Source organism: Polyodon spathula, chromosome 11 (assembly GCF_017654505.1).
Source record: "Polyodon spathula isolate WHYD16114869_AA chromosome 11, ASM1765450v1, whole genome shotgun sequence".
Lineage (NCBI taxonomy): Eukaryota > Metazoa > Chordata > Actinopteri > Acipenseriformes > Polyodontidae > Polyodon > Polyodon spathula.
In genome coordinates this window covers 13,581,085-13,606,289 of record NC_054544.1, presented here as the reverse complement: position 1 = coordinate 13,606,289, position 25,205 = coordinate 13,581,085, and the positions used below count along the sequence as shown (strand labels likewise).

Here is a 25,205-nt window from a genome sequence, read left to right as displayed (position 1 = left end):
CATCTACGTTGTCGTTTTTGCCGTTATAATTGTTGTTTTGCCACGGCCTTTGCACTTACTTCAAAGTAGGAGCCATGGTGTACCATCGTTGCAGACTATTTAGCTGTCTGTAGTTAGGTTGCAAGGCCATTGTCACCATTTCCTGTTTACGTTACATTCAGGAGACAGAGGTCTATAACCTTTGGAAAGCTGTTACCAACATAGATAAAATGGCTTTAGCTACTAGAACTGTAGTGTAATCCCAAGACATGTTTTTGTATGTGTATGTATATATATATATATATATATATATATATATATATATATATATATATATATATATATATATATATATATACAGCTCTGGAAAAAAATTAAGAGACCACTGCAAAATTATCAGTTTCTCTGGTTTTACTATTTATAGGTATGTGTTTGGCTAAAATGAACATTTTTGTTTTATTCTATAAACTACTGACAACATTTCTCCCAAATTCCAAATAAAAATATTGTCATTTAGAGCATTTATTTGCAGCAATTGACAACTGGTTAAAATAACAAAAAAGATGCAGTGTTGTCAGACCTCGAATAATGCAAAGAAAATAAGTTCATATTCATTTTTAAACAACACAATACTAATGTTTTAACTTAGGAAGAGTTCAGAAATCAATATTTGGTGGAATAACCCTGATTTTCAATCACAGCTTTCATGCGTCTTGATGCTCGCCACCAGTCTTTCACATTGATGTTGGGTGAGTTTATGCCACTCCTGGCGCAAAAATTCAAGCAGCTCGGCTTTGTTTGATGGCTTGTGACCATTCATCTTCCTCTTGATCACATTCCAGAGGTTTTCAGTGGGGTTCAGGTCTGGAGATTGGGCTGGCCATGACAGGGTCTTGATCTGGTGGTCCTCCATCCACACCTTGATTGACCTGCTGTGTGGCATGTAGCATTGTCCTGCTGGAAAAACCAATCCTCAGAGTTGGGGAACATTGTCAGAGCAGAAGGAAGCAAGTTTTCTTCCAGGACAGTAAGTTTCGAGTCCGTCAATGCTACACGGACTATTCAACGTTGCTGAAATGTTTTTGGTTTCTTTTTAATCACTCGATCATTTATCCTTGACCATGACACGCTTGAATGACTAAGACTGAAGCCTAGCACTTAATCACCTAATTAATGAGACGGTTGATTGGACACTGGATATGGAGTGAATTCAGCTGTTGAATTGATGCCTAAAATCACAGAAAAAGAAAAAAAAAAAAAAAAAAAAAAAAAAAAAAAAAAAAAAAAAAAAAAAAAAAAAAAAAAAAAAAACACAAAATATAAATAAACAAAAAAAAAAAAAAAAAAAAAAAAAAAAAAAAAAAAAAAAAAACAAAAAAAAAAAAACATAAAAAAAGAAAAAAAGAAAAAAAAAAAAAAAAAAAAAAAAAAAAAAAAAAAAAAAAAAACAAAAAAAAAAAAAAAAAAAAAAAAAACAAAAAAGAAAAAAGAACAAAAAAAAAAAAAACTTGAATAAAAGCAATAAAGAAAAATCACAGAAAAAAAAAAATGCCGCATCTGTCAAGAAAGCAGCGCCTTCGTGCGATCGGCACGTTGGAGGCTGGACTAGGGCAGTGTACTGTGGCTCACCGTCTCCCAGCCAGGAATTTCAAACCTGTCAAGACGGTATACCCATACACACTCTGTCGATGACGGGCCACGAACTGGGAGACCAAGAGTGACAACACCTGCCCAAGATCGACAGATCATTCTGCAGCATCTTCGTGATGTCAGTTGTTAATCAGCACAATAAAAAGTCACTGCACCTGCTCTAAAACAAAGTTTGTCATTTTCCGATCACATCTAATGAATTTTATCCAAATATAAGTGATAAGTTTCTTTTGATGCTCAAATATAAGTGATAAGTTTATTTTGATGGTCAGTATATATTAGTAAAGGTGATACACATTGCTATTCAAAAAGAAGAAAAATAATTATACATGCTTCAAAAAACATGTGTTCTGGTGCTGTTAGTTTCTGCTCCTTCAAGAAATGGACACAAAAATATTACAAATAATATACCTGACCCCTCACACCCTTGACCCCTAGCGCTTCTATAGAGCATTTTCTGTAATCTAAACTATTTATGATAATATTTTAGTATCTGACCCTAATGAAGTAAGAAAACAAAACAAACAGGGTTATGTGCATTTTACTCATGTGAGACAATAGAATATTCCACACTTTGTATTCTTTTAAAAAGCACCGTGCACGGTCTGTTAGAACACACTGGGATGGACGCGCTGTTGCCTCTCATCCATAAGTGACTGTTTCCATGGGAACAAAACCTGGAATGCCTGTGAAGACCCACAGGAGGTGAAGCTGGTCATGTGGTAAAACAAGATGGCGTCTCTATCCTGATGGATCATGCATTGTGATCGAGAGTAAGTACTGCGTGTAGTGCACACTGATGGTGCTGGCTTCAGGTACTGCGCGTCTTCTGCATTGTTTTGTTGCACATGTTATTATCTCTGGTGTATTTTTTACCTTGAACGATTTAATATTAATTATGCACTAAATTAATTTTTTTTTTTTTTTTTTTTTAGCCCTTGTATGTTTTTAAAAGCAGTAAATGATTGCGGTCTAACAGTTCAGCTCATTTGTGCATCTATTGCAATATATGACTTTTTTTAGAAGATCTGATTGCTTCAACAAGGTCTGGTGAATGACGTGAAGCTGGAAGTCAGCATATCTTCAATGCCGTTGCAGTGAGAGGCTTTGTCCACACACACGCACGCACACACATCACAGGAATTGCAGCAATAATGGCTCTAACTGTTTTTGGTAAGTTGAAAGCTATGTTTTTAGTCTAAACTTCCATTTCCCCCCATATGCTATTTTGATATGATGCAGTTTTAGTTTAGATTTCAAATGATGTATACAGAGTGTTGGCCAATTACTAATCATATTGTTTTGCATGGATAAACCTTCTGGGCGTATGCTCCAGATGCCAGATTTTGGAACGGACTGACGCATACATGACCTGTACAGTGACAGTGCACTTAGTTTGCGGTAGAAGTGTCTTATACATTATGTGTCGTGTTTGCTGTACAAGGTTGTATATTTTCATAGGGGTAGCGTTTTAAATAATGTACAGCCTATGTTTTTAATTTTTTGCTGAATAGTTGTTGATAATTTAAATTCATGCAATAACAGAAAAATCGTACACAAATTGTATATTACAGTAAGTTTGTACAGTTACAGTACATCTACTAGGATTGCAGGTCGTTTTGCAGTTCCCAGCACATCACTATTTCTGGTTTTCTGTGGAACAGTTACATTAATTGCATTCTGAAGCTACAAACAATTTACAGAAAGCTAAGATATTAATTACACGAATGCACGGTTTCATTGAACTAGTAAACGATTAATTATGCATCGAACATATTGATATTTAAAAGCTCCTGCCTAAGGGAAACTGTATATTGTAAGCTATTTAACTAATTTAGTGGAATATGATTTAAATAAATTACACTGCCTTAACTAATATTAAATAAACAATTCAGTTATTTAGTAGAGATGAACCAGAAGCTAATTGTTCCCTCCAAATATACAACGATTTTATATATATATTAAATATGTGGAAAAACACATCAACAGTAAAATACAGTTCAACCAATTATGGAATAAAGTCTCCAGAGTTTGAGATGCTTTATTATAGGAAGTCAACATGTGTAGTCTACCTACACTACGAGTCAAAAGTTTTAGAACACCCCATTTTTCCAGTTTTTATTTAAATTTAAGCAGTCCAGTGAATAACCTGAAATGGTACAAAGGTAAGCAGTAAACTGCCAGAGGTTAAAAAAAAAAGTTTAGGTTACCAAAAACTGAAAAATAATGTACATTTCAGAGTTATACAAAAAGGCCTTTTTCAGGGAACAAGTAATGGGTTAACAACTTATAGCTGTTCTGCAGCAATGGAAATAAATTAAGCCTTGAAAGTTGATGCTAACAATTCTTACAGGTGTCCCAACTTTTGTTGATTACTTACAAACCCTCTGTCTGTATCAAAGCAGTGCTGGAACAGACTGTGTTACTACACCCTCTTAAGCATTATTTGGACAGTATTGTACTGCAGGAAGTAGTATATTGCTATCATAATGGTGAGAAAAAGACAATTAACAAAGGAAGACAGACAGCCCATTATAACCCTTAAAAGTGTAGGTCTTTCCTTTAGGAAATTGCATAGAAAGCCAAGGTGTCAGTGGGTACAGTTTCCTACACCATCAAAAGGCACAAAACTCTGACAGGAAGAGGTCTGGCAGACCCAAAGCCACAACAGAATGAGAAGACAAGTTTCTGAAAGTCAACAGCTTGCGAGATAGGCGGCTCACAGGACAACAGCTTCAAGCACAGCTTAACACTGGTCGAAGTAAGAGAGTCTCAGTTTCAACTATGAAGAGAAGACTTCGAGCTGCAGGTTTGACAGGTCGAGTGCAAAATAAGAAAAAGAGGCTTGCCTGGGCCATGAAGCACCGCCAATGGACTACTGAAGACTGGAAGAAGGTCTTATGGACCGATGAATCAAAATTTGAACTCTTCGGTTCATCACGCAGGGCTTTTGTACGCAATCGAGTAGGCGAAAGGATGGTTCCTCAGTGTGTGACACCAACTGTCAAACGTGGAGGGGGAAGCGTGATGGTCTGGGGCTCTTTTGCTGGATCCAGAGTCGGCGACTTGCACAGAGTGAGTGGCACCCTGAACCAAAACAGCTACCACAGCATTTTGCAGCGCCATGCATTACCCTCTGGTATACGCCTAGTTGGTCAGGGGTTTATCCTACAGCAAGATAATGACCCAAAACATACCTCCAGGCTATGTCAGAACTATCTTAGAAGAAAAGAACAAGGTAGGCTTCAAATCATGGAATGTCCAGCACAGTCTCCAGACTTAAACCCCATCAAGGTGGTTTGGGATGAACTGAACAGAAGGGTGAAAGCAAAGCAACCTACAAGTGCAACACATTTGTGGGAACTTCTGCAACAGTGTTGGGAAGAACTTTCTGAACAATATTTGATTTCCATTGTAGAAAGAATGCCATGAGTGTATTTGACTGTTATATCTGCAAAAGTTGGCTACTTTGAGTCAAAAATTTAGATTAAGTGTCTGAGCTGGGATTTGAACCGGGGACCTCCTGGTTATAAGCCTGTTTCTTTAACCACTTGACCACAGAGCCACTAACATGTATAGCCACTGAATAGGGGGTTAGACTCTCCTACAGTAAAAAGAAAGATTTTCTGGAAGTCATGAAAGCCTATAGAGGAATGTTTTTCATATGGATTTAGTATACATAGAACAACAAAAATATATACTTATATTTCAGCAGAATTTATTATCCCATTTAAAAACATATACCTGTATATTTGTGTAGAACATTGTTAGGATGTTAACAATGACAAGAACAATTACTGGTACGTTATTTAAACAGCAAGATGTGCAGACATGTAATGCTATATTTTTTGTAACCACGCTACATACTCTTTAACTGGGTAGGGGAACAATGCAGGAAACATTTACTAAACACAGAATATCTTCTGTCATTAAGCACACTTCCTTCTGCTGCTTCCTGTTTTTATTTATTCTGATGTATAACTAAACAACCACAAATTCCTAGAAAATAAAAGGTTTAGATCCTGGGGAAGCAAAGTTTTAATACATTTATAATAGATAAATATAAAAGTGGTGAGCTGCTGAGAGACACTGAAATCTCCTCAGCCTTGATTGACATTTTTCAATTGGAGACCAGGGCAGCTCTCAACTAACTGATAACATGACCTAGCAAGGCATGTCTGTCACATGGAAATTTGGTTGCCATCCATCTAGACTGCCAGCTTTGTTGTAAGGAACAATTTCTTCACATATGTCAAGGCTTGGGTCATTTGCCAATTTTAAACATTAGTCACAAAGCGTTTTGTTTTATTTTCAAGGTTTGTTATATACTAGCAGCACAGAAAGGTGAAGATGCCAGTTTTGTTTTGTTTTTTTCTTGTGACAGGCCAAATTAATTTCTGTATGTGGTATTTGTGCTACAGGCATTGCAGGGGTGTGCATCAAATTTTCAAAAACCATCAGTCCCCACCTGGTGGCACTGTGTCTTTTAAGAAAAAAATCCCTTTAGAATTACAGTAAATTAATTTACTCACTCACATAAAATCCCTTGTTTAATTAATCTGCCTTTTACTGTTGATTAAAATGCAGGGCATTGTAATTTGGCATAACTCCACAAGGTGGCGCATTTATTTAGAAATGTAGAACATTCCGTATGTATTGGGAAGCTTTGTCAAGATAAAAGTCACTGAAAGGATATTGAACAGGCTATTTAGTTGCTGAAATGGGCAAATATATTTCTTTTAAAAAATTGAATCTGAGCTGTAATGTACAACATTTGGGGCTCTTTGATCTTTGATTGTTTCAGTTTGCATATGACCAAACTTATGTGTATTACTACAGAAATCTTACCAATCTTGCCAAAAAAAAAAAAAAAATACTGTTTCAATGTAATGGCCTCTGTGATATTTAATCCCTTGTACTACATGACTAAAATAAGCAATTTTCTTGTGAACTGGGTCACTGTTACCAGCACAGCAAAGCTGTCATTATCTATTGCAAGCAGACGATACATTTAAAAACATAATACAAAAACATATTGTCTCAATAGTACTTACTCAGATTAGATTGTCTTCATACAATATCAATGTGCCTCTTTAGAAATACCTCTCAAGAGAGAATTAGTGGCTGTTGAAATGGGAAGTTTTACAAAGAGGCACACAATGTGTTTGAAAGCCATGCAAGACATTTATTTGATGTGATTAGGTTAGTACAGCTTTTCGGTGAAGAGTATGTATCTTGTTAATGGATTACACTGTCATCTACTGTACATTAAATACTGTGTAGTCAGATTGTGTCTGCCTAAAGATGACCAGTAGCTGCTTGTTCTATTCTTCTTATATCTTGTTATTATTGAGTTGAAGCAGTATTGGTTCCGGTGTGGCAGGTCACGTGACCTGTTTGCATCGTGACCATTGACGTGATACCAAACTACAGCACCAGGAAGCAGCAGACACTTTGAAGTATCTTCATATTCCAAATTGAAGTATAAAATACAAGGCCCCAAAAGATCTTACTTAGAGTTAAGGTTGGATCGATATTCTTCCCAATGTAAACCCATGTTATCTGCAGCAACTGTGAGGGTCGCAGACAATCTAGTCAAAATGCATTTTGTTGTATTTGTGCATCGAATTGAAGAGTTTGTTTGTCAAGCAACATTGATGCTGTTGCTAAGGAAACTCTTCATAAGTGTCTCAAGCAAGCTACAGATAACAGTAGCCAACACAACACTGTAATGTTTACACGGGTTACAAGTTAATCTACTGACCTCTGCCCTACACAAGAATCCGAAAGCATGTGGATTTAGCAACCATAAGCCAAGCTGTTTTTGACAGTTCTAATGGTGCAGTAAACTGTAAGCAATGGAATAAAGGGATCTTCCATATAAAAATGATATACAGTGCTCACTTATTGTTTCAGTATGAGTTACATGTGCAAAAAAATGGCTGCATTTTAGAGACATTAAATAAGTGAAGGATACTTATTCAGTAGGATATAGGGTATGGCCTAACTGTGAATGACCCAAATTGGAGGGTAAACGTATATAAATAAAGACTGGGCACAGTATCTCCAAAATTGGTCTTGTTACAAAAGTCTTATAATGTAAGATGTAATCCTGCAAATGGCCAATCAGGCAAGACTTATTGCCTAACTTGACCACCCCCAGCCAACTTTTGTTCATAAACCTGACGCTGGCAGCTCGGAACATGGAAACGTGTTTATGAGCACTGTTTCTTTGACTGCAGGTGTGGTTACTAGAGGTCAGCTTTTTCATTTTGCAAAGCAGTGCACATAAATTCTCCACAGTGGAACATCCAAAGTAAATGTTTTATTCACCCCCCTATGTTTTAATGACAGCTCCTATAAATTGCAATACTGTAGGCAGGTTAATTGTTCTCTGACCCTATAAATGACCATCTGTCTGAAACAAGAAATGCCAAAACCTGAAAAGGACATTTTTGAATACAGGAGTATCAGAATGTATTTGTATGCGTTTTATAGTGCATCTATTTTTGTATTTACATGTCGTGGAGAATGAATGTCACTGACATGTTTGTTTAAATAGTATTTCACTATAACTAACGGCAAGGCTTCATTTTGCCTTACCTAAGCTGCTCCCTTGTATTGTGTCCTTGATATTTTGAGGTACCCATGATGAAGGAAGAGAGCTTTTACCTTACCCCCCTTTCTAATGTGTTTTTTTTTTGGTTGTTGTTGTATTTTTTGTTTGGTTTTTTGCATTTGTATTCAGATTACCCGCTTTACTCCTGTATTGTTTAAGTAATTTCAACATATACTGTATGGCTGAATTCAAGTACTTCATATTTAATTGCTCCTTGTCCCACGGGACCCCCTTGTGCACAAGGCAAACTAATCTCTTTGGGCACACTAAGCTATTTAATAGTGTCTTCTGCATAGCTTCAAGTGCTTCATCATCCTTACCACTGTATTTTTTGTTCTGAACAAAGCTCATGTTTTCATATTTAAAAGCACTAAAATGTACTTCATTGCTTGTACAAGTGCCATTTACCGTACCTCCCACCTCCTTATGAAAGTCACTGTTATCTATGTTTTTCATAATTTAATTTCATCAACCTGATAGATTACATTGACTCACAACTTTGTCAAATAGCCATTTAATCCAGTTTTTTTGAGGTGTTCTAATCTTTCTCTTTTCTGCTTAGATAATGACGAATACAGACCTTCTGTGTGGAAATCATACTGTAAGTAAACACTGGTTTCTTTGCTTAATGTTTGTTTACTCATTTTGTTAATAAGAAATAATTTTGTTTTTATCAGGAATGTAAAATGTTAACCATATTTCCTGCCAGAAAGTTTGATCATGAAAAGTTATGTAACAGGGAATGTTTGACATAGAGCAGAAGGGATTTGGGGAATACAGATGACTGCAAAAGAGAAGTTATTCATAGAATTGCAATCATTTCAACTTTGAATCTTGCAGTGTACCAGTTACAGCAGGAAGCACCCCATCCTAGACGGATCACATGCACCTGTGAGGTTAGTATCTTGTACCAACTGTGTTTACATGGCACTTGTAACATCTAATCACAACTCAACTTGAAATGTAAATGTGCAGTACTTTTGCATTGCCAATCTCGCCCTGATATCCTAGTGGAGTAAGAGGCTGGCTTCACTCAGCAAACCTCACAATGTATTCTGCTGCCTCAGATGCTCTTAATCTTGTTACCAATTACAATCCCTCTCCCCCTGCAGTGCTGTCTGTCTAAAGGGTCCATTCAAAAGTGCTATCATTCAAATTATTGTATTAAGTGGACCTTAGCATTTGTGCATGCTTAAAGCCAGCGGGTATTAGAAATTCATTGAAATGCCCCAGATCTAGTGTTCATATAGTAAAACACTAGTATACTGTATCCTAGTGAAAAATATATAGAACTGAATGTTAATGTGCATGTTTCAGCCTTTATTCTGAGAGATATTAGGGAATTGCCATGCAGTGTCTTGACTTGATAAGGATCCTTACAGGATTTTGCCATTGTTATGATTAGACAGCAAATCAGAATATCATAAGATTAGAGAACATTTCGTTCCACTCCCAAAATATAATAGGAACTGTAAACACTGTTTTACACAAGTGCATATGTACTGGGTATTGACTTTTGTGCCTACTGTATGTGTGAAGAATAAGTGCAACCTCTCAATACCAGCTTTTATTCTCAGGCTGGGTGAGAACAGTGGATTGCATTTCAACACAGTATACCGAGGATGTCTGTCTGTATGTCACGCCTTTTTTTTTACATTCATCTAGAGTATCCAGTTAGGATGAGACTCAGAATGTTACTGATAGCTCGAGCTTTGAATTCACAGCTGACGCAGGGTGTGGATGCCACTGGCATGCTTGATTGTAGCACTTTTGGGTAAAAAAAAAAAAAACACATTTCAGTCATTTGTTCACTGTGAGCACTATGTTCAGATGTGATCTTTAATTAAATGCATTCAATGCAGCCAACTTCAATAAATGTACAAGGGTATATCTGCTTTAATGACTTTCAGAGTAGATTGTAGACCGACCCTTCTTAACAATAAAACAATTAATAAATAATAGTGTGGTAGTATATCTGGTGTGGTAAAGGGAAGAAACAAATGTGGTTTATCATTTTGATATATAGTCAGACCCCAGAGCTTGTTCCTTGTCAAGATATTTTGATGGCTGCAACCTGCAGTGCTGACTGCATTGATTTACTGAGATTAATATGAATTTAACACACTTGAATAAATAAATAATACACCTCTGTTGCATTGTCACTGAATAATATATTGCCATCAAGACCCCAATGTTGGAATTTGAATAGTAAGATCAGGTTTGCTTGTGACATCGAGACCTCAGTGCTATGTATTATGTTTGTTGCCTTCAGCAATCAGCCTCTGCGAATTGACTTTTCACTTAATTAGGGTAGGATTACCTGAGATGCAGGCTAATTTACACGAGTTGTATCTCAAAAAGGCAGTGTCGATCATTCAGAATTCAGTTTGAGCTATTGCTTAAGAATTTGTAGCTGTAGGCTTAGCCCTTCAAGGGTTAGTAGAAATCTGTATTCATCGGGGATAGGGCTTAGCTATCAAGGGGAGTAATTTGCTGTAACTTTTGTCTTTTATCCCTGTAAGCTAAAACATTGAGTATTGAAACCACCTTGTAGTCGCTTTGCTCACATACCTGTAGGGAATATTCTGTAAAGTAGAGATGTGGAAAGCTTTTGAATGACAGTTGCTGTTCATGTGGTTTGTCTTTTTAAAATTACAAGTTACTTGTTTTCCATACTGATGGGATAACCTGGAGAAAAAATGTTGTTTTGGTTTTAAGTTTCCAGTTCAACTTCTTGTGATAGCATTCAAATATAGTGTATAATAAAGCCTTGTCCAACCCGTAATGTCCTGATAACATGAATGCAAAATAAATAACAAAATACTACACATCAAAATACATTATACGTTGCATTGCTTGCTTGGCATTGTAGTGCTGCATGCATTAAAACATGTACCACAATAGCAAATAACAGGGGACCTTTTCACATTAGTGTGTTCATTAACCTTAGCATCACAGGGTTACATGTGGAAACATGTAGGAAATCAAACAAACCTTGAATGAATTAAAACACAGGTCATGAATTTGTCAAATGTAATTCCCAAGAACAGGACTTGCACTTTTTGCCAAATTGAGATGGAAGTAAATTAATAACTAGGGTAAATAATTTATATATTCCAATGAACTAGCCAATGGTTTAATAAAAACATGGTTTATGGTCAACTGTTCGTTCTGGCGTTTTACAAGCTTTTTTTATCTCGTTTGTATGGAACAGTATTGAAAACAGAAGAACAACTGCTTAAATAACTATTTTGCAAACTGCGGCTGGGAAGTTGTCTTCAAGGTCACTTTTTTCTCTCTTTTTGAGACATTTCATCAATTTATATTTACTATTATACCTCTGTTTAAATTAACCTGATTACTTCATTGTGTATAGCTGCATGGACCTTGAGACCCAGCACTTCTCAAAGGCACTGTTAACATTTTGATCCTGGGAAATCTAATTCATTGATCCACTTAAAACCAAAGCTGTAATCACTTTAATCAAAGTTTAGCTCAAGAGGCTAATGTCTAATGCTTGCTTGGGTAGTGGTTTATTTTAGAGGATTGCTATTGAGATTAACTGGCGAGGCAGATGTGTTGGTTGCTCTTTATGCCAGCATCATCTTCTTCTCCTGCTGATCTGGCAAATGAATCAAGGAATCTTCACTCATACATTCTTCCCTTAGGGAAGTCACGGCAGAAGTGCCTTCCAGTACGCTGCTGAAACACAGGCCATTTTTATGTTGTTCTGAGTTTGTTGTTTCTGCCCTGTGCTAAGAATGAATTTTTGTTAAGTCCACTGATTCAGGATATATTGTTAAAACGTTATTCTGATTTGGCTTTGCAAACAAGATGTTTTTTTTTTTTTTTTCTCTGCTGTGCATTTTATTGCATATGTATTGTAATGTAAGGATTTCAAACATTATTCAATCTCCCCAGTGGTAGCTATGGTTGTACTGTACTGCTTTTTAACCAATGTGTATTTAAGCCCCCTAAATAAAATGCGGCGATGAAACAGGTGTACCGTTTCCAGTGTTGAAGATGTCTGTTTTGGTCCACTGCAGTGTGTCTGTTGCTCGTCACAATACATTTTGCATGTTTGCAGGATCTATCTGTCATGACCTGCTAGGACTAGTTGTGTTTTGCGGTGGTGGATTCTGTAATGACTGCCATCCCGTTAACACCCGGGAGCCTGAATGAACGCTTTGGTCAATGCACCCACCACACCAAGTGACAAGCCTGCTGACCACATACACCTGCCTTCATTACAGAGAAGGGGATTTTCTCTTTACATTCATTTAACATGAATTCTTACATCCTGTCATTTTTTTGGTCAGACAGTATTTATACAACCCTTGTGAGTATTAAAACGGGCAGTGATTGTGTTGTTAAATAACAAGCACTATATGTGACACTAGGATTAAACAGATTTAAATGCCCAAAGGAACGAAGGGTCTGACTTTGAAATAAATTGCATCCAACGCAAGTTTAAATTTCTTCTGTTATAATTGGGGGCTTAGGTGGTCTTGAAACCTCGCTTGGGATGTGTTCTCATTCTGCTGAAATTCTATAAGCTCTACAAAATGGGAGAATCAATCAGATTATAATGTTGTGCTTCTAATTATGTTTAGTAGTAGCCTCTAATATGAATCTCAGAAATCCGTGACAGGTGGGGCTATGTTTAATTTACAAGGGGGGGGAGGTCTAGACACCTTTGGGGAAAGCATGTGTTTGAAAATCCACCTTCTCCTGTGTTACACATTTTCCGTCAATAAGTAGAACCCCATCTGTGTGAAGGCAGTACAGCCAGGTGCTCCCCTAGGGGGCCGGTAAGGCATCACATCTTAAATGCATATGAAAAGTGAAGTCAGAAAGGCTATGGGTTTGACCTAATTATAAAAAAAGGGATTTTACAGGACTCCCACCCCTGGGTCTAGCCTTGGCATGAGTGCTAAAGTATTAACTGAATATGTGTTCTTTATTCTATTCTGATTATTGTGAGATTAAACTTTATACCAGCCGAGTATCTTAATCAGGCTGCCCATGGATCTGTGCTTTGTTGAAATCATCATCCTGATTCATTAACAGTCCTGGGAGCCCTCTACCGTTTTGTCTAGTGGGACTCATTACTTTTTGCGGCATCTTTTTAAGCATTAAAGTCAATAAACAGTTAACATCAAGTTCATGGCAGTTATTTGTTGCCAGTAGAAGGCAGAGGAAATGATTTTGTTCACTCTAATTTATGGATTTGTTTTAAATAAAGGTTCTGTGTCCCATGTGGCACTAACAGTCGTTTTTACATATTTGGGAAGGTTGTTACCTCACAAGCTCATGTTAAAAAGAAACAAAAATGGCTTACTTAAGAATGGTAAGTAGCTACCGCACAGTGCAATACATAGAGAAAATTCATTTTAAATATGGAAAAAGCAATGAAAAACTGATTCCTGGGCCAAACTATGCTTAAGTACATTATTACTTGCAAATGACTGTTAAAGGCTGTGAAGTTTTAATCCATAAAAGTCATGGTTTACAATAACTTAATCGGGTTGCTGGATTTACCCTGCAGATTGATGTAATGACAAAGACAATGTATTTTTGCCCAGCACCTAAGGTTCTGGGTCAGTGGTTTAATAAATGTGTCTTTTTTTTGTTTATTTGTTTTTGTTTTAAATCATTTGTTTAATAGGGGCCCTGTTAATGTTATAATTTAGGACTAGTAGTAAGAGTTGAGTAACAAATTTGTAGGAAAAACATTTGAGTCACTAAAATGAAATGCTTTGCCTGCTGTCTGTTCCTTCAAAATAAACCTTCAGTTGTTACAATTTCTGGCCTGTCAGCCCCATTCCACCTTCCACAGCTGCACTGCGAACATACGGGTATTGATTTTAATGTAGTATGAATACATGGTTGAGTTATGTCACCAAAAAGTCATTTAATGTGTTATTACTGGAAGGTAGTGTTGATGTTCTGCATATGAACCCCCCCCCAAAAAATAAACATGAATAAAGATTGAATTCCACTTTAATATACTCCACAATAGCAAAAACAAACTTGAACTCCACTTTTATAATTTGGTTTGTTCTTTAGAATGTATAGAAAATATATATTCTAAATATTCCCAATATGAGTCTACTCTTGAGTGTCTCGCTTTTAACAGCACGGTTGGAGTGATTTTATGTTAAATTGAATTGCCCTTGTATATTAAATATTTTGAAGGGCCTTCATCCTTAGTCCCTTTTAGTTCTAATCCCCAGTATTAATAAGCTTTCTTCAGCCTTGATCCAGACCAAATTAATTTTACATTAGCACCAGCTGATGCCTGTGATCTGTAGCACTGCCTGTGCTTTCATAGTAATTTGATCTCTCAGGTGTATCAAGGTCTTTTGAGATGGAGAAATTAGAGTCCTTGAAAAGAGGAAAAATAAATTATCTTAATGGTGTGACTTTACCACCAGTATTGCAAAGGTAGGGTTCCCCGGTAACCTAGCAAGATGGAGGCAAGAATATAGCAACTGATTTCACGTCATCATAAAGTCAATTATTTTGTAAAATATCAAATTAGAGTGTTTACATCCATAACATATTTTTCAGAACCAATGCAGAAGTTGCATGTGGTATTCAAATGCATTCAAGATTTTAAAATATTTATTTGTAAAACTTTTGCAGGTAGAAAACCGCCCCAAATACTATGGAAGAGAGTAAGTAAAACATTTCTAATACTCGTGTCTTGTTTTCTTTTATTGTTTTTATTATTGCATTGCTATCAGAAAAGATATACCATTGTATTTTATTTTTTTATATCTGTATTATTTCTCTCTGAAAGGTATCATGGTATGATTTCAAGAGAAGAAGCTGATCAGTTGCTCAGTGTTGCAGAAGGCGGTTACCTCATTCGGGAAAGCCAGCGACAGCCTGGAACCTACACATTAGCGTTACGGTTAGTATTGCAGTCGTCTAGTCTTAGGGGGTCTGCCTTTGATCCTGCTCCATCTTCTCATAACAGTTATCTGTGACCAGTGCTGTTTTCTGTGCTGCCATTAGGGCAGAGAAGGTTTTTGAAGCCTGGCTACAATTCTCAGAAAGTTGTATGCTTTTGCTCGTGGTACAAGACACATGGATAAATCGGTTTAGGTTTGTATTAAACTTTATAAATGAAATATAAATGTAGCAGTGCATGTATCTTAAGAGTGATTTAGCAGCTAGTTTAAATATTTAAAGCTTCAGAGGAAGCCACTTACACATACATTGAAAAGTCAAGTTTTTTATATAACGTTCCCATGGTATTTCTACATTATCCTTTGGATTAAGTCTAATCAGTTTTACATTAATTATACGTGCATAGGAACAAATAAGTCAGCTTTTAAATTCCTTAAACGTAGGTGTTGATATGCCATGGAAATCTATCTAAGTTGTGTTTAAGTTTTTTTTTATTTTATTTTTGAAGATGTTGTCACTGAAAAATAAGTATCTAACATTTTTTGTACAGAAATATTTCTCTTTGGCTTTATAAAATGTGAGTCTGAGATGAGTCATTGTCAGCTAAGTACACAATGATTCATGTGGTAGTGTGACAAAAATAAATGATAGCATGTTGGTGTCGTGACGATTCCCTCCATATAAAAATGGTGCATTGCTGTTCTTAATTTTCAAAAGCTGGTGTGCTTCCAATTCTGGAAGATAAACAAGGCTTGTTTTCATTACATTTGAACTTGTAGAAAATTGAACAAAAATCAAATAAATATACATTTAAATTGGATCTATATGTTTAGATTTTATCGTTTGCCTTTTAACTTATGGAATGGTTCTTCTGTATCCTAAGGATTCACACAAAATAATGTACAATGATCTGGCTGATTCAATAGCAATATTGTTTTGTTTTTTTAAATTGTATTTGGTGAAACAGCAGGTTTCTTAAAGCTAGTTTACCTAGAGTTAAGCTGAAGTTGCTTCTTGGAGTGTAAAATTATATAATTGGACAGCCTGCTAACCTCTTATTTAATTCTCTGTTGTGATAGTATAGGTTTATTAAAGAACCTGCTGTGTCTGCTTGTTTCAGTTATACTGGTAGAAGTAAAGCCCTCTGCTTTCTGTAAATTAGGTGATTTGTGTGGAATATATTTAATTCACATTTAAAAAGCAAAAGAATAAACTGCTGCATTTCTGGTACAAGCTATTCAAGAGGACCATGAGCTGGGTTTCTAGTGTGGAAGGAAAAGTAACCCTAAATTATGTCAATGTTGTTATTTCATTTAAAGGTTAAAAACTGGTCTAATTTGAAAGCAGTGTGTATGCTTCAAATGTACCCCCCACCCCCACCCCATGTAATCGCTCAGTATGGTAATGTGACCTTTAAGTCAGTGATGCATTTGTAATATAAAATATGAAATTAGATGTGTTAATAGCATGTAACCATCAGCCAAGATTTACATCTTTATGGTTTATGGACCCTTCACTTTGACCTGTGACCTAAGATGGCTGCCATATCGGGGTCTGTTTTCCAGATAATAAAGACCTTTGACATACTGGCTTCATACATACAGCCACACGGCTGTATTCTGTGATTCTGTTGGTCAAGATCGATGGCGGGTATCATGCAAGAGAAATTAACCCTTTCCCTCGCTTAAAAATATATATGGTAAAATAATCTGCTTAGCCCTTTCCTACCAGTTATTTGATTAAGCGTCTGCTGTATAGAGACAGTACACTTTGACTTTTGTTGTTTTAATGTTTGGTGTACAGCTGATTTCCCATCCCTGAATCCAGGACTGTCAGAACCTTCGGAGTCTCCAGCAAAGTTCTGCTTCTTTGCACAGCCCAGTCGCGAACTGGCTCCATCCAATCTGTGTGATGCATCCTGCTCTCCCAGCAGCAGTGCTTTAACTGGATGAACCACTTGGGAACCCCAATCTGTACACATTTTTAACGATCTTATAGCGGCTGTCCTGCATAGTAATACTTACAAAATCAGTAGAATATAAAATAAAATAAGCCCAATGAGAATTTGGTCTTCTTAAAGCCATTTTTATTGTTATCGTTTTTATTTTAGTAAATGTAACAAATGTTACCTTTCCGTCCTATTACCCAAATAAAAAAGATTTAGACACCTGATAAGGCAAACAAGCCCCAAGAGCCAGAGCAGCACAGTTATACACATACGGTTTAACCACTCTGGGGTAACCCCTGCACAGCAAACTTATAAGGAATGCAAGGACACAGAAACAAAAAATGCTAGATCAACAGTTTGTTGTGTTGGTCAGGATAAATGCGCCTTGCTGTATTTTACCACAGGTTTCACCAGAGCTCGGGTTACAATGCACACTCTGCAGACATATGTTTGGCAATCATTTAAATCAACGTAGATAAACATTCCAGTTCCAAATACGTATATACATCTGTAGCACACTATCAGCAACCCTTGTACAGAACAAGACAACAATTATGATTTTTACACAACTTTAACCCCTTTTTATACAAGCTTAAAAGCAGTGTCCTACCACTTCTGGGGAGAGAGAGCGCTTCAAATTAGAACTTCACTAAATAGCAGCACGCATTTCTCACTCTACCCAGAATGCACTTTTATGAACAATTACATTGTTAAAAATAAATAAATAAAATGAATCTGTGATCAACTCTTTAGTTGATTAATCAGTCTGATTAATCTGCTAATCGTAACAGCGCTTGTGTAGGTAACCCATCTAGATCAGGTCGAGCAAATCGGGTTGAGGTTAGTTACAATTTTTAACCCAAAATGTTTTCATGTTTGGGGTGGGGTTGTCTTGCGAATTATCCCATCGCAATGCAGGAAATTCACTTAACCCGAACTCGATCTGAAGAAGATCATCCTAAAACACAACCTAAGTATTGTAAATACTTAATATATTAAATATTTCTTAAGGCCCCGGTTGTAGCATTCAAAAGAGAAGCTAATTTAGGTGATATTTTTAAGTTCACAGTAAACATAAAATAATAATTGACAGACTAGGTTCATAAATACTTGCACTACTACATGTAAAGTGTGTAAATACATGGACAAAAATAAACATATAATTAAACATAAGAACAACACATAGAAACTAAAAACTAATACCTACTGTAAAAATAGCAATGTTGTTTATGGAATAGCCTGTGAAAAATGTGATGAAATAAAATATGTTGGAGAGACTGGAACAACTTTATATAAAGGAATTCAGAACCACCTTTCATTAATTAGAAATAAAAAAACGAATGAACCAATAGTACAGCACTTCACCAGTCAAGGACATGACATAAGTGATGTAAAGTTTGTAGTATTAGAACAGCTAAAATTAGACAATGTGACACACAGAAGAATAAAAGAAAGTAAATGGATACCTAGACTGAACATGATTATACCAGCGGGACTCAAAGGACAGAATGAACTGATTAACTCCAATAAATATATAACATTTAAATAAATAAACAAAATTCATTCAAAAGTTGTGCATGCTGATGGATGCACTGGAGAGGCCAAGGCTGATCCTCAGAGCCAGCATTGCATGATAATATAAATATAACTTGAAATAAAATAATGTTAATTAGAATGAACAGAGATTTAAAAGATAGAAGTAAAAATTATGTCACAATATATAGAACATCATTACATCATTTAAGAATAAATCATGTATTTGAATATAAACAATAACAAGTGGTTGTCATGCCTTCAAACACCTATAAATACCTCCAATTTTTTTATTCAAACACAGGCTCCCTTGAGAAAGATTTGTACAGCATTCATCAGCTAACTCTCTTTGAGCTAATATATATATATATATAATATATATATATATATAAAATAAATAAATAAATGTGTGTGTGTGTTTATTCAGACAGCCGGAGATTTAGAAACAATTGACTGTTTTAACAATGGAGCTTAGGCAGATGTTGCTGTGAGGTGTTTGAAAAGAGATTTGCTACTAGTTTCTTCTCATGATTTCCTTAATTATTTACTGTGTTGGGCCAGATCTGAGAATACTGCCAGACTTCCGTCTCTTTGAATCAGTCTCTTGAGGTGCAGCACCTGTGAATAATTAATACACTTTTTTGAATTGAAATTCTCAAATAATGAAAACATTTCTTCCAGACTTACTGTTTAAGAATGTATTTATTTATTTATTTATTTTAAATGCTGTATGCGTTTTGCTAAACGAAGTGAGAAACCGAATCAACAGTGTTAAATTTACATGGATTTAGATTATTTTGTGTGTGTATGTGTGTGTGTGTGTATATATATATATATATATATATATATATATATATATATATATATATATATATATATATATATATATATATATATAATATATATACATACAAACACATACACTGAGTGTACAAAACATTAGGAACACCTTCCTAATATTGAGTTGTACCCCCTTTTGCCCTCAGAACAGCCTCAATTCATCTGGGCATGGACTCTACAAGGTGTTGAAAGCATTCCACAGGAATACTGGCCCATGTTGACTCCAGTGCTTCCCACAGTTGTGTCAAGTTGGCTGATAATGGATCTGTACTCCGAATAGCCCGCTCTCATCCCACAGATGCTCAATTGGATTGAGATCCGGTGACTGGGCAGGCCACTGCAGTAAGCTGAATTCACTGTCATGTTCGTGGAACCATTCCTGGACAATCCTAGCCTTGTGGCATGGGACATTATCCTGCTGAAAAAATACATTAGCAGATGGATACACTGCTGCCATGAAGGGATGCACCTCATTGGCAATGATGTTCAGATATCCTGTAGCATTCAAATGTTGCTCCACTTTTATCAAAGGGCCCAATGTGTGCCATGAAAACACACCCCACACCATCACACCACCACCACCAGCCTGCAATGTTGACACGCGGCATGATGGATGCATGTACTCATGTGGTTTTCTCCATACCTTGTCCTCCCATCAACGTGAAACAGCAGGAACCGGGATTCATCAGACCAGGCAATGTTTCCCAATTGTCCAGTGTCCAGTGTTTTCGTTCCTTAGCCCACTGCAACTGCAGTTTCTTGTGTTTTGCTGAAAGAAGTGGAACTCTGTTAGGTCGTCAGCTGCCATGCCCCATTCGTGTCAAGGTATGACGAGTTGTGCATTCTTTTATGGGTCTTTTGGCACCAATGTACTGGACTGTCAGTTGACTAACTGTAGTCCGTATATTGCTCTGCACAATTCGTGTCAGCCTCTTTTATCAATGAGTTGTTTTCGACCACTGGCTTGCCATTTGCTGGATGTCCTTTGGGTGGTGGACCATCCTTGATACACACGGAAAACTGCTGAGCGTGAAAAACCCAACAGCGTTGCAGTTCTTGACACACTCAAACTGGCGCATCTGGCACCTACTAATATACCCTGTTCAAAGGCACGCTGGCTCATTTACCCTCTGAATGGCACACATACACAATCCATGTCTCAGTTGTGTCAAGGCTTAAAAATCATTCTTTAACCTCTCTCCCCTTCATCTACAATGATTGTATTGGATTTATTAGGTTACATCAATAAGGGATCACAGCTTTCACCTGGATTCACCTCGTCGGTCTATTTCATGGAAAGAGCAGGTGTTCCTAACGTTTTGTACACTCAGTGTGTGTGTGTGTGTGTGTGTGTGTGTATATATATGTATATATATATATATATATATATATATATTATATATAGATATATATATATATATATTGAGACAAACTTTTTTTGACGACACATGGTTTACTAAGAAATTTAAAAAAAAGGATATTTTAAGTACTTAAAAAGGTAGAATAATTGATTACAAAGCAATTATCAGGACGTTTCGGACTATAAGTCCTTCATCGTCACAGTCACTGTTTTTTTGTATTCAGCCGATGGACATAGTCCGAAACGTCCTGATAATTGCTTTGTAATCAATTATTCTACTCTTTTTAAGTACCTAAAATATCCTTTTCTTTTTTTATTTATCATTTTTTTAGTACCAGTCAAAAGTTTGAGTACACTTGCTGGAAACTAGGTTTTTCATAATTGACAATGTTTTACGTCGTATACGTTTCTGTAAATACTTGAAAATGAAAACAAGTTACAATATACAAAACAAAACATAAGGAGTATCAAAGCAATGTTCAAGAAAATTGAAAATTGTCTCTAAATCTTTCCTCAAAATTGCCACACTTTGCTCACTCTTCCCAGCTCTTCTGCAGCAATTCCTAGAGATGTAGGGCACTTGTGGGTAGCTTTGCTTTCTGTCCAGTTCATCCCATACAAGTTCTATGGGACTGAGGTCTGGAGACTGGGCAGGCCAGGTCATTAGATTGAGTTGTCCTTCATTTTCCTTCTTTGCCAGATAGTTCTTGCACAACTTTGTGTTTTGGGTCATTATCTTGCTGAAGAATGAAGAACTGCCAAACTAGCCGTAATCCTGATGGAATGGCATGCCTCTGAAGTATGCTATTATAGCCATGCTGGTTGAGCTTGCCATGGACTTCGTAAAGATCACCAACTCTGTCACCAGCAAAGCAACCCCAGACTATGACACTGCCTCCTTCATGCTTCACAGTGGGAACCACACATGCAGAACTCATGCGTTCACCCTCTCTGCGTCTTAAATACTCAGCGGTTGGACCCAAATATTTCAAATTTTGACTCATCGGTCCATAAGATCGACTTCCACTCCTCAAAAGTCCAGTTTCAGTGTTTTTTGGCCCAGGCAAGTCTCATCCTCTTATTCTGCACTCTTAACAATGGTTTCTTTTCAGCAATTCTTCCAGTTAGGCCAGCTTCACGCAATCTCCTCTGAACAGTTGATGTTGAAACGGCTGTACTTCTAGTAGCATTTAGCTGAGTTTGTATTTCAGGGGCAGTTAATTGCCTGTTTCGCAGACTTGTGACTCGAACTTGTTCTCTGATTCTGAGGTCACCCTTGGCCTGCCTGACCTTGTTCGGTCCTCATGAGTTCCAGTTTCTTCAAATCATTTGATGGTCTTGGCCACAGCAGTTACAGACACCTGCAAAGTTCTTGCGATTTGTCTTAAAGATTGACCTTCATTTCTTAAAGTAATTACAGACTGTCTTTTTTCTTTGCTTAACTGAACGTATTTTGCCATTTTCTGCTCCCTTACATTCAGGAATGACAAACGTGTGCCTATGGTACCCATATTTATAGTAATCATTGACCCTCACCTGTTAACAATAATTGGTGTCAAAAGGTTAATTGAGTTAACTCAGAGAAGTTAACTCAGAGAACATCTAACAAAGACACTTTTATACTTAGGCCAGTGTTCTAACACCGTGTTATACACATTTCAGACTTTTAACTGACTTGGGCTTCAGACTGAAATTCCCTTGCTTTGGGTGACCATTTCATTGAAATTGACAAGATTTACGTTTTCATTTAAAAATTAAATTTTTGAATGCAATTCCCTTATGATTATCAGCCTTTTATAAGTACATATATCATATAATGAAATATTAAGTGTTTATAGACAAGTTTATACAGTTAAAAGCATAGATAATCAAGAAAAACCTGGTTTCAAGCAGGTGTACTCAAACTTTGACACCATTGACACTAAAGTTCGTATATAGTATAGAATATATAATAATTATATATATATATATATACTATATAGATATATATATAGATCTATAGTATATATATCTATATATTACAAGCATATCAGCCTCTCAAATTCAAGTTAATTATCAATACATGAAGCTAGTGTTTCGGATAGTTCATTCGTCAGTGTTATGTAGTGATGTTTCTCATCTCTGTTATTTTCTTTGATTTTAATGTTTTTGAAATTATGGATTAACACATTAGGAAGTAAAGAAGAACTCCTGTTTTTCTGTTAGATTTTGTCCCAACGAAGCCTCCCTTCAAATGTGAAAGCAGCATTCTTTACTGGGTCTTATTAATAAAGCTCTCATTTTGTCCATTTTAATGACTGAAATATAATTTGATATCTTAACCATGAAGCTTCCCAAGACTACTGTGCAGCAGTCACATGGTTTCTATATATCAAACTGTATTTTAATAATAAAAACAGGTTTTGTATAAAAGGCTTGAATTTAAGCTTTGAAGATGGGGCTTTTGAGATTGCCTCCAGACATATTTGTAAGTGATTTTGTGGTAGGCATTAAGGTGCACCATATTAGGTGTGCAGAATACAGTTTTGTTAATGAGAGTCATTTGATGATAATCATAAAATATTGTTGGGAACTACAATTATGTGTCCAGCTGTTTCTGTGTAATAAACAGGAAACAAAGGGCACAGAAAGCATCTACTGTTGGCTATAGAGAGAGGTAGAATACCACGAGTATCTTTTCAACACATGTTTTGATTTTCTTTCCATTTGTGGCTGGAAAATTGCTAACTCAGGAAATTGAATGCAAAGTAGGACATGTAGAACTACAGGCTGAAAATGGAAAAGACAGGAGCATTTTTTGAATATATTCTGCTGTAACTAGGTAGCAATATGATTACAACATAAATATTGAACTACAAGTTATAAATATCAAATGGACTTCAAGTGGGGATCAAAATCATACTTTAAAGATGTTTTCCAGTTATCTAGAAAAGGGCTAATTCGTAAAGATCAAGTGGAACTCGACAAAGGACGTGTAAGCTGTGTGTTAATATACTCATGGTTGTGCATGTTTGTTGGTAAGTTAAGTTATTCTTACTTTGTGGTAAATGTGCATTTGCTGCCTTTGTTGGGGTCTGCAAAGAAATGCTGTATTCCAAAAATGTATTTATTTAAAATGTGTTGCATAGATGAGTAATTTGTTAATATTCTGCCTTTTGCTTATATTGAATATTATAAGTACAAAACATGTGATTTAGTAGGACAGTGTTTTTATCTATAAACTAGGGCAGCATTTGAATTTTACTTCATGAAAATGCATGTCCTTCCAAACAGATTTTCAAATGGGTTTTGAAATGCAAATTGTTTTCAGACTAAATATTCAAAGAGAAAAGGCCGTCCATTCTTCACTTAATGAAAAAATGTTTTGCCTTGCAAATACTCTCCCTAATTGCTTTCCATAAATAAAAATGTTTTTTGTTTAAAGAAAAAGAAAAAAAAAGCTTCTGTATTTTGTTTTTGCTGCTTTCAAGTTGTTGTTGTTGTTGTGTTTTTTTTTGTTTTTTTTTAACTTGTACATCAATATGTTTGCTAAATTAATGTCTTTTAATAAGGTGTTTTAAAATTGAGGGCTATACATTTTGATTGACGAAGTCAAAAGGTGGACAAATCGATAGTCCGGGCGCCTGGGACTACCAAAAATTGGGTTTGGACTACCGAACTGCAATGTTGCAAAGCCCGCAGGACTACTGGCGGCTTCTAAAGATTTTTTTTTTTTCTTAAGCAGTTACTTCAAAGCTCTTCTGTATAGTAGAATTATGGTTACTTTGTACAGACAGACTGATAAAACAGCTCTGTTTACTTCCAGTTTAGTACACGCCTACTCAGTTGAAGCAGTATCAGTAGTAACCGGCGAATCTAGTCGTGATTGGTTCATGCCTTAAGATTCATGGCATTACTTTTTTTTTTTTTTTTTTTTAATTCCCGCATTAGTTGCTTGCAAGATCAGTGACATGACAGATAAATCAATCAGAGAAGGGAATTTGTGTTCTACTTTTCTAGAATGTTTGCCGGCATATATAGTGATTACAAGTATACAGTAGGCTACTATATTTTACCCTGAGAATTTATATCGATGAGATATATATATATATATATATATATATATATATATATATATATATATATATATATATATATATATAATAAACAGGAGAGAACACCGTACCCTGCAGGGACACTGCAGCTCGAGCACAGTAGAAAGTTTATAAAGGTGCTTTATTTTTATTTTTTATTTCAAACTGAACAATTAGCTAACAGTATTGTGAGGGAGCCCCCTCACATGGTAATGTCTTTATAAAGTGTGTAATGCATTTGTACTATTTTAAATGTGTACCCTGATGTTATTGTTGTTTTTATTA

The 25,205-nt window shown here is 36.0% G+C and overlaps 1 protein-coding gene across 1 annotated transcript in view; it reads left to right on the top strand.

Moving 5' to 3' along the window:
* Positions 1-2,338: 2,338 nt before the first annotated feature.
* Positions 2,339-25,205, top strand: part of LOC121323686 (N-chimaerin-like) — a 47,220-nt gene continuing 24,353 nt past the window's right edge. Inside the window, 6 exon segments of the mRNA XM_041264880.1 lie at positions 2,339-2,402; positions 2,653-2,802; positions 8,811-8,849; positions 9,089-9,144; positions 14,897-14,928; positions 15,054-15,167. Of these exon segments, the coding sequence (XP_041120814.1) occupies positions 2,784-2,802; positions 8,811-8,849; positions 9,089-9,144; positions 14,897-14,928; positions 15,054-15,167 (260 nt within the window). The 5' untranslated portion in view covers positions 2,339-2,402; positions 2,653-2,783.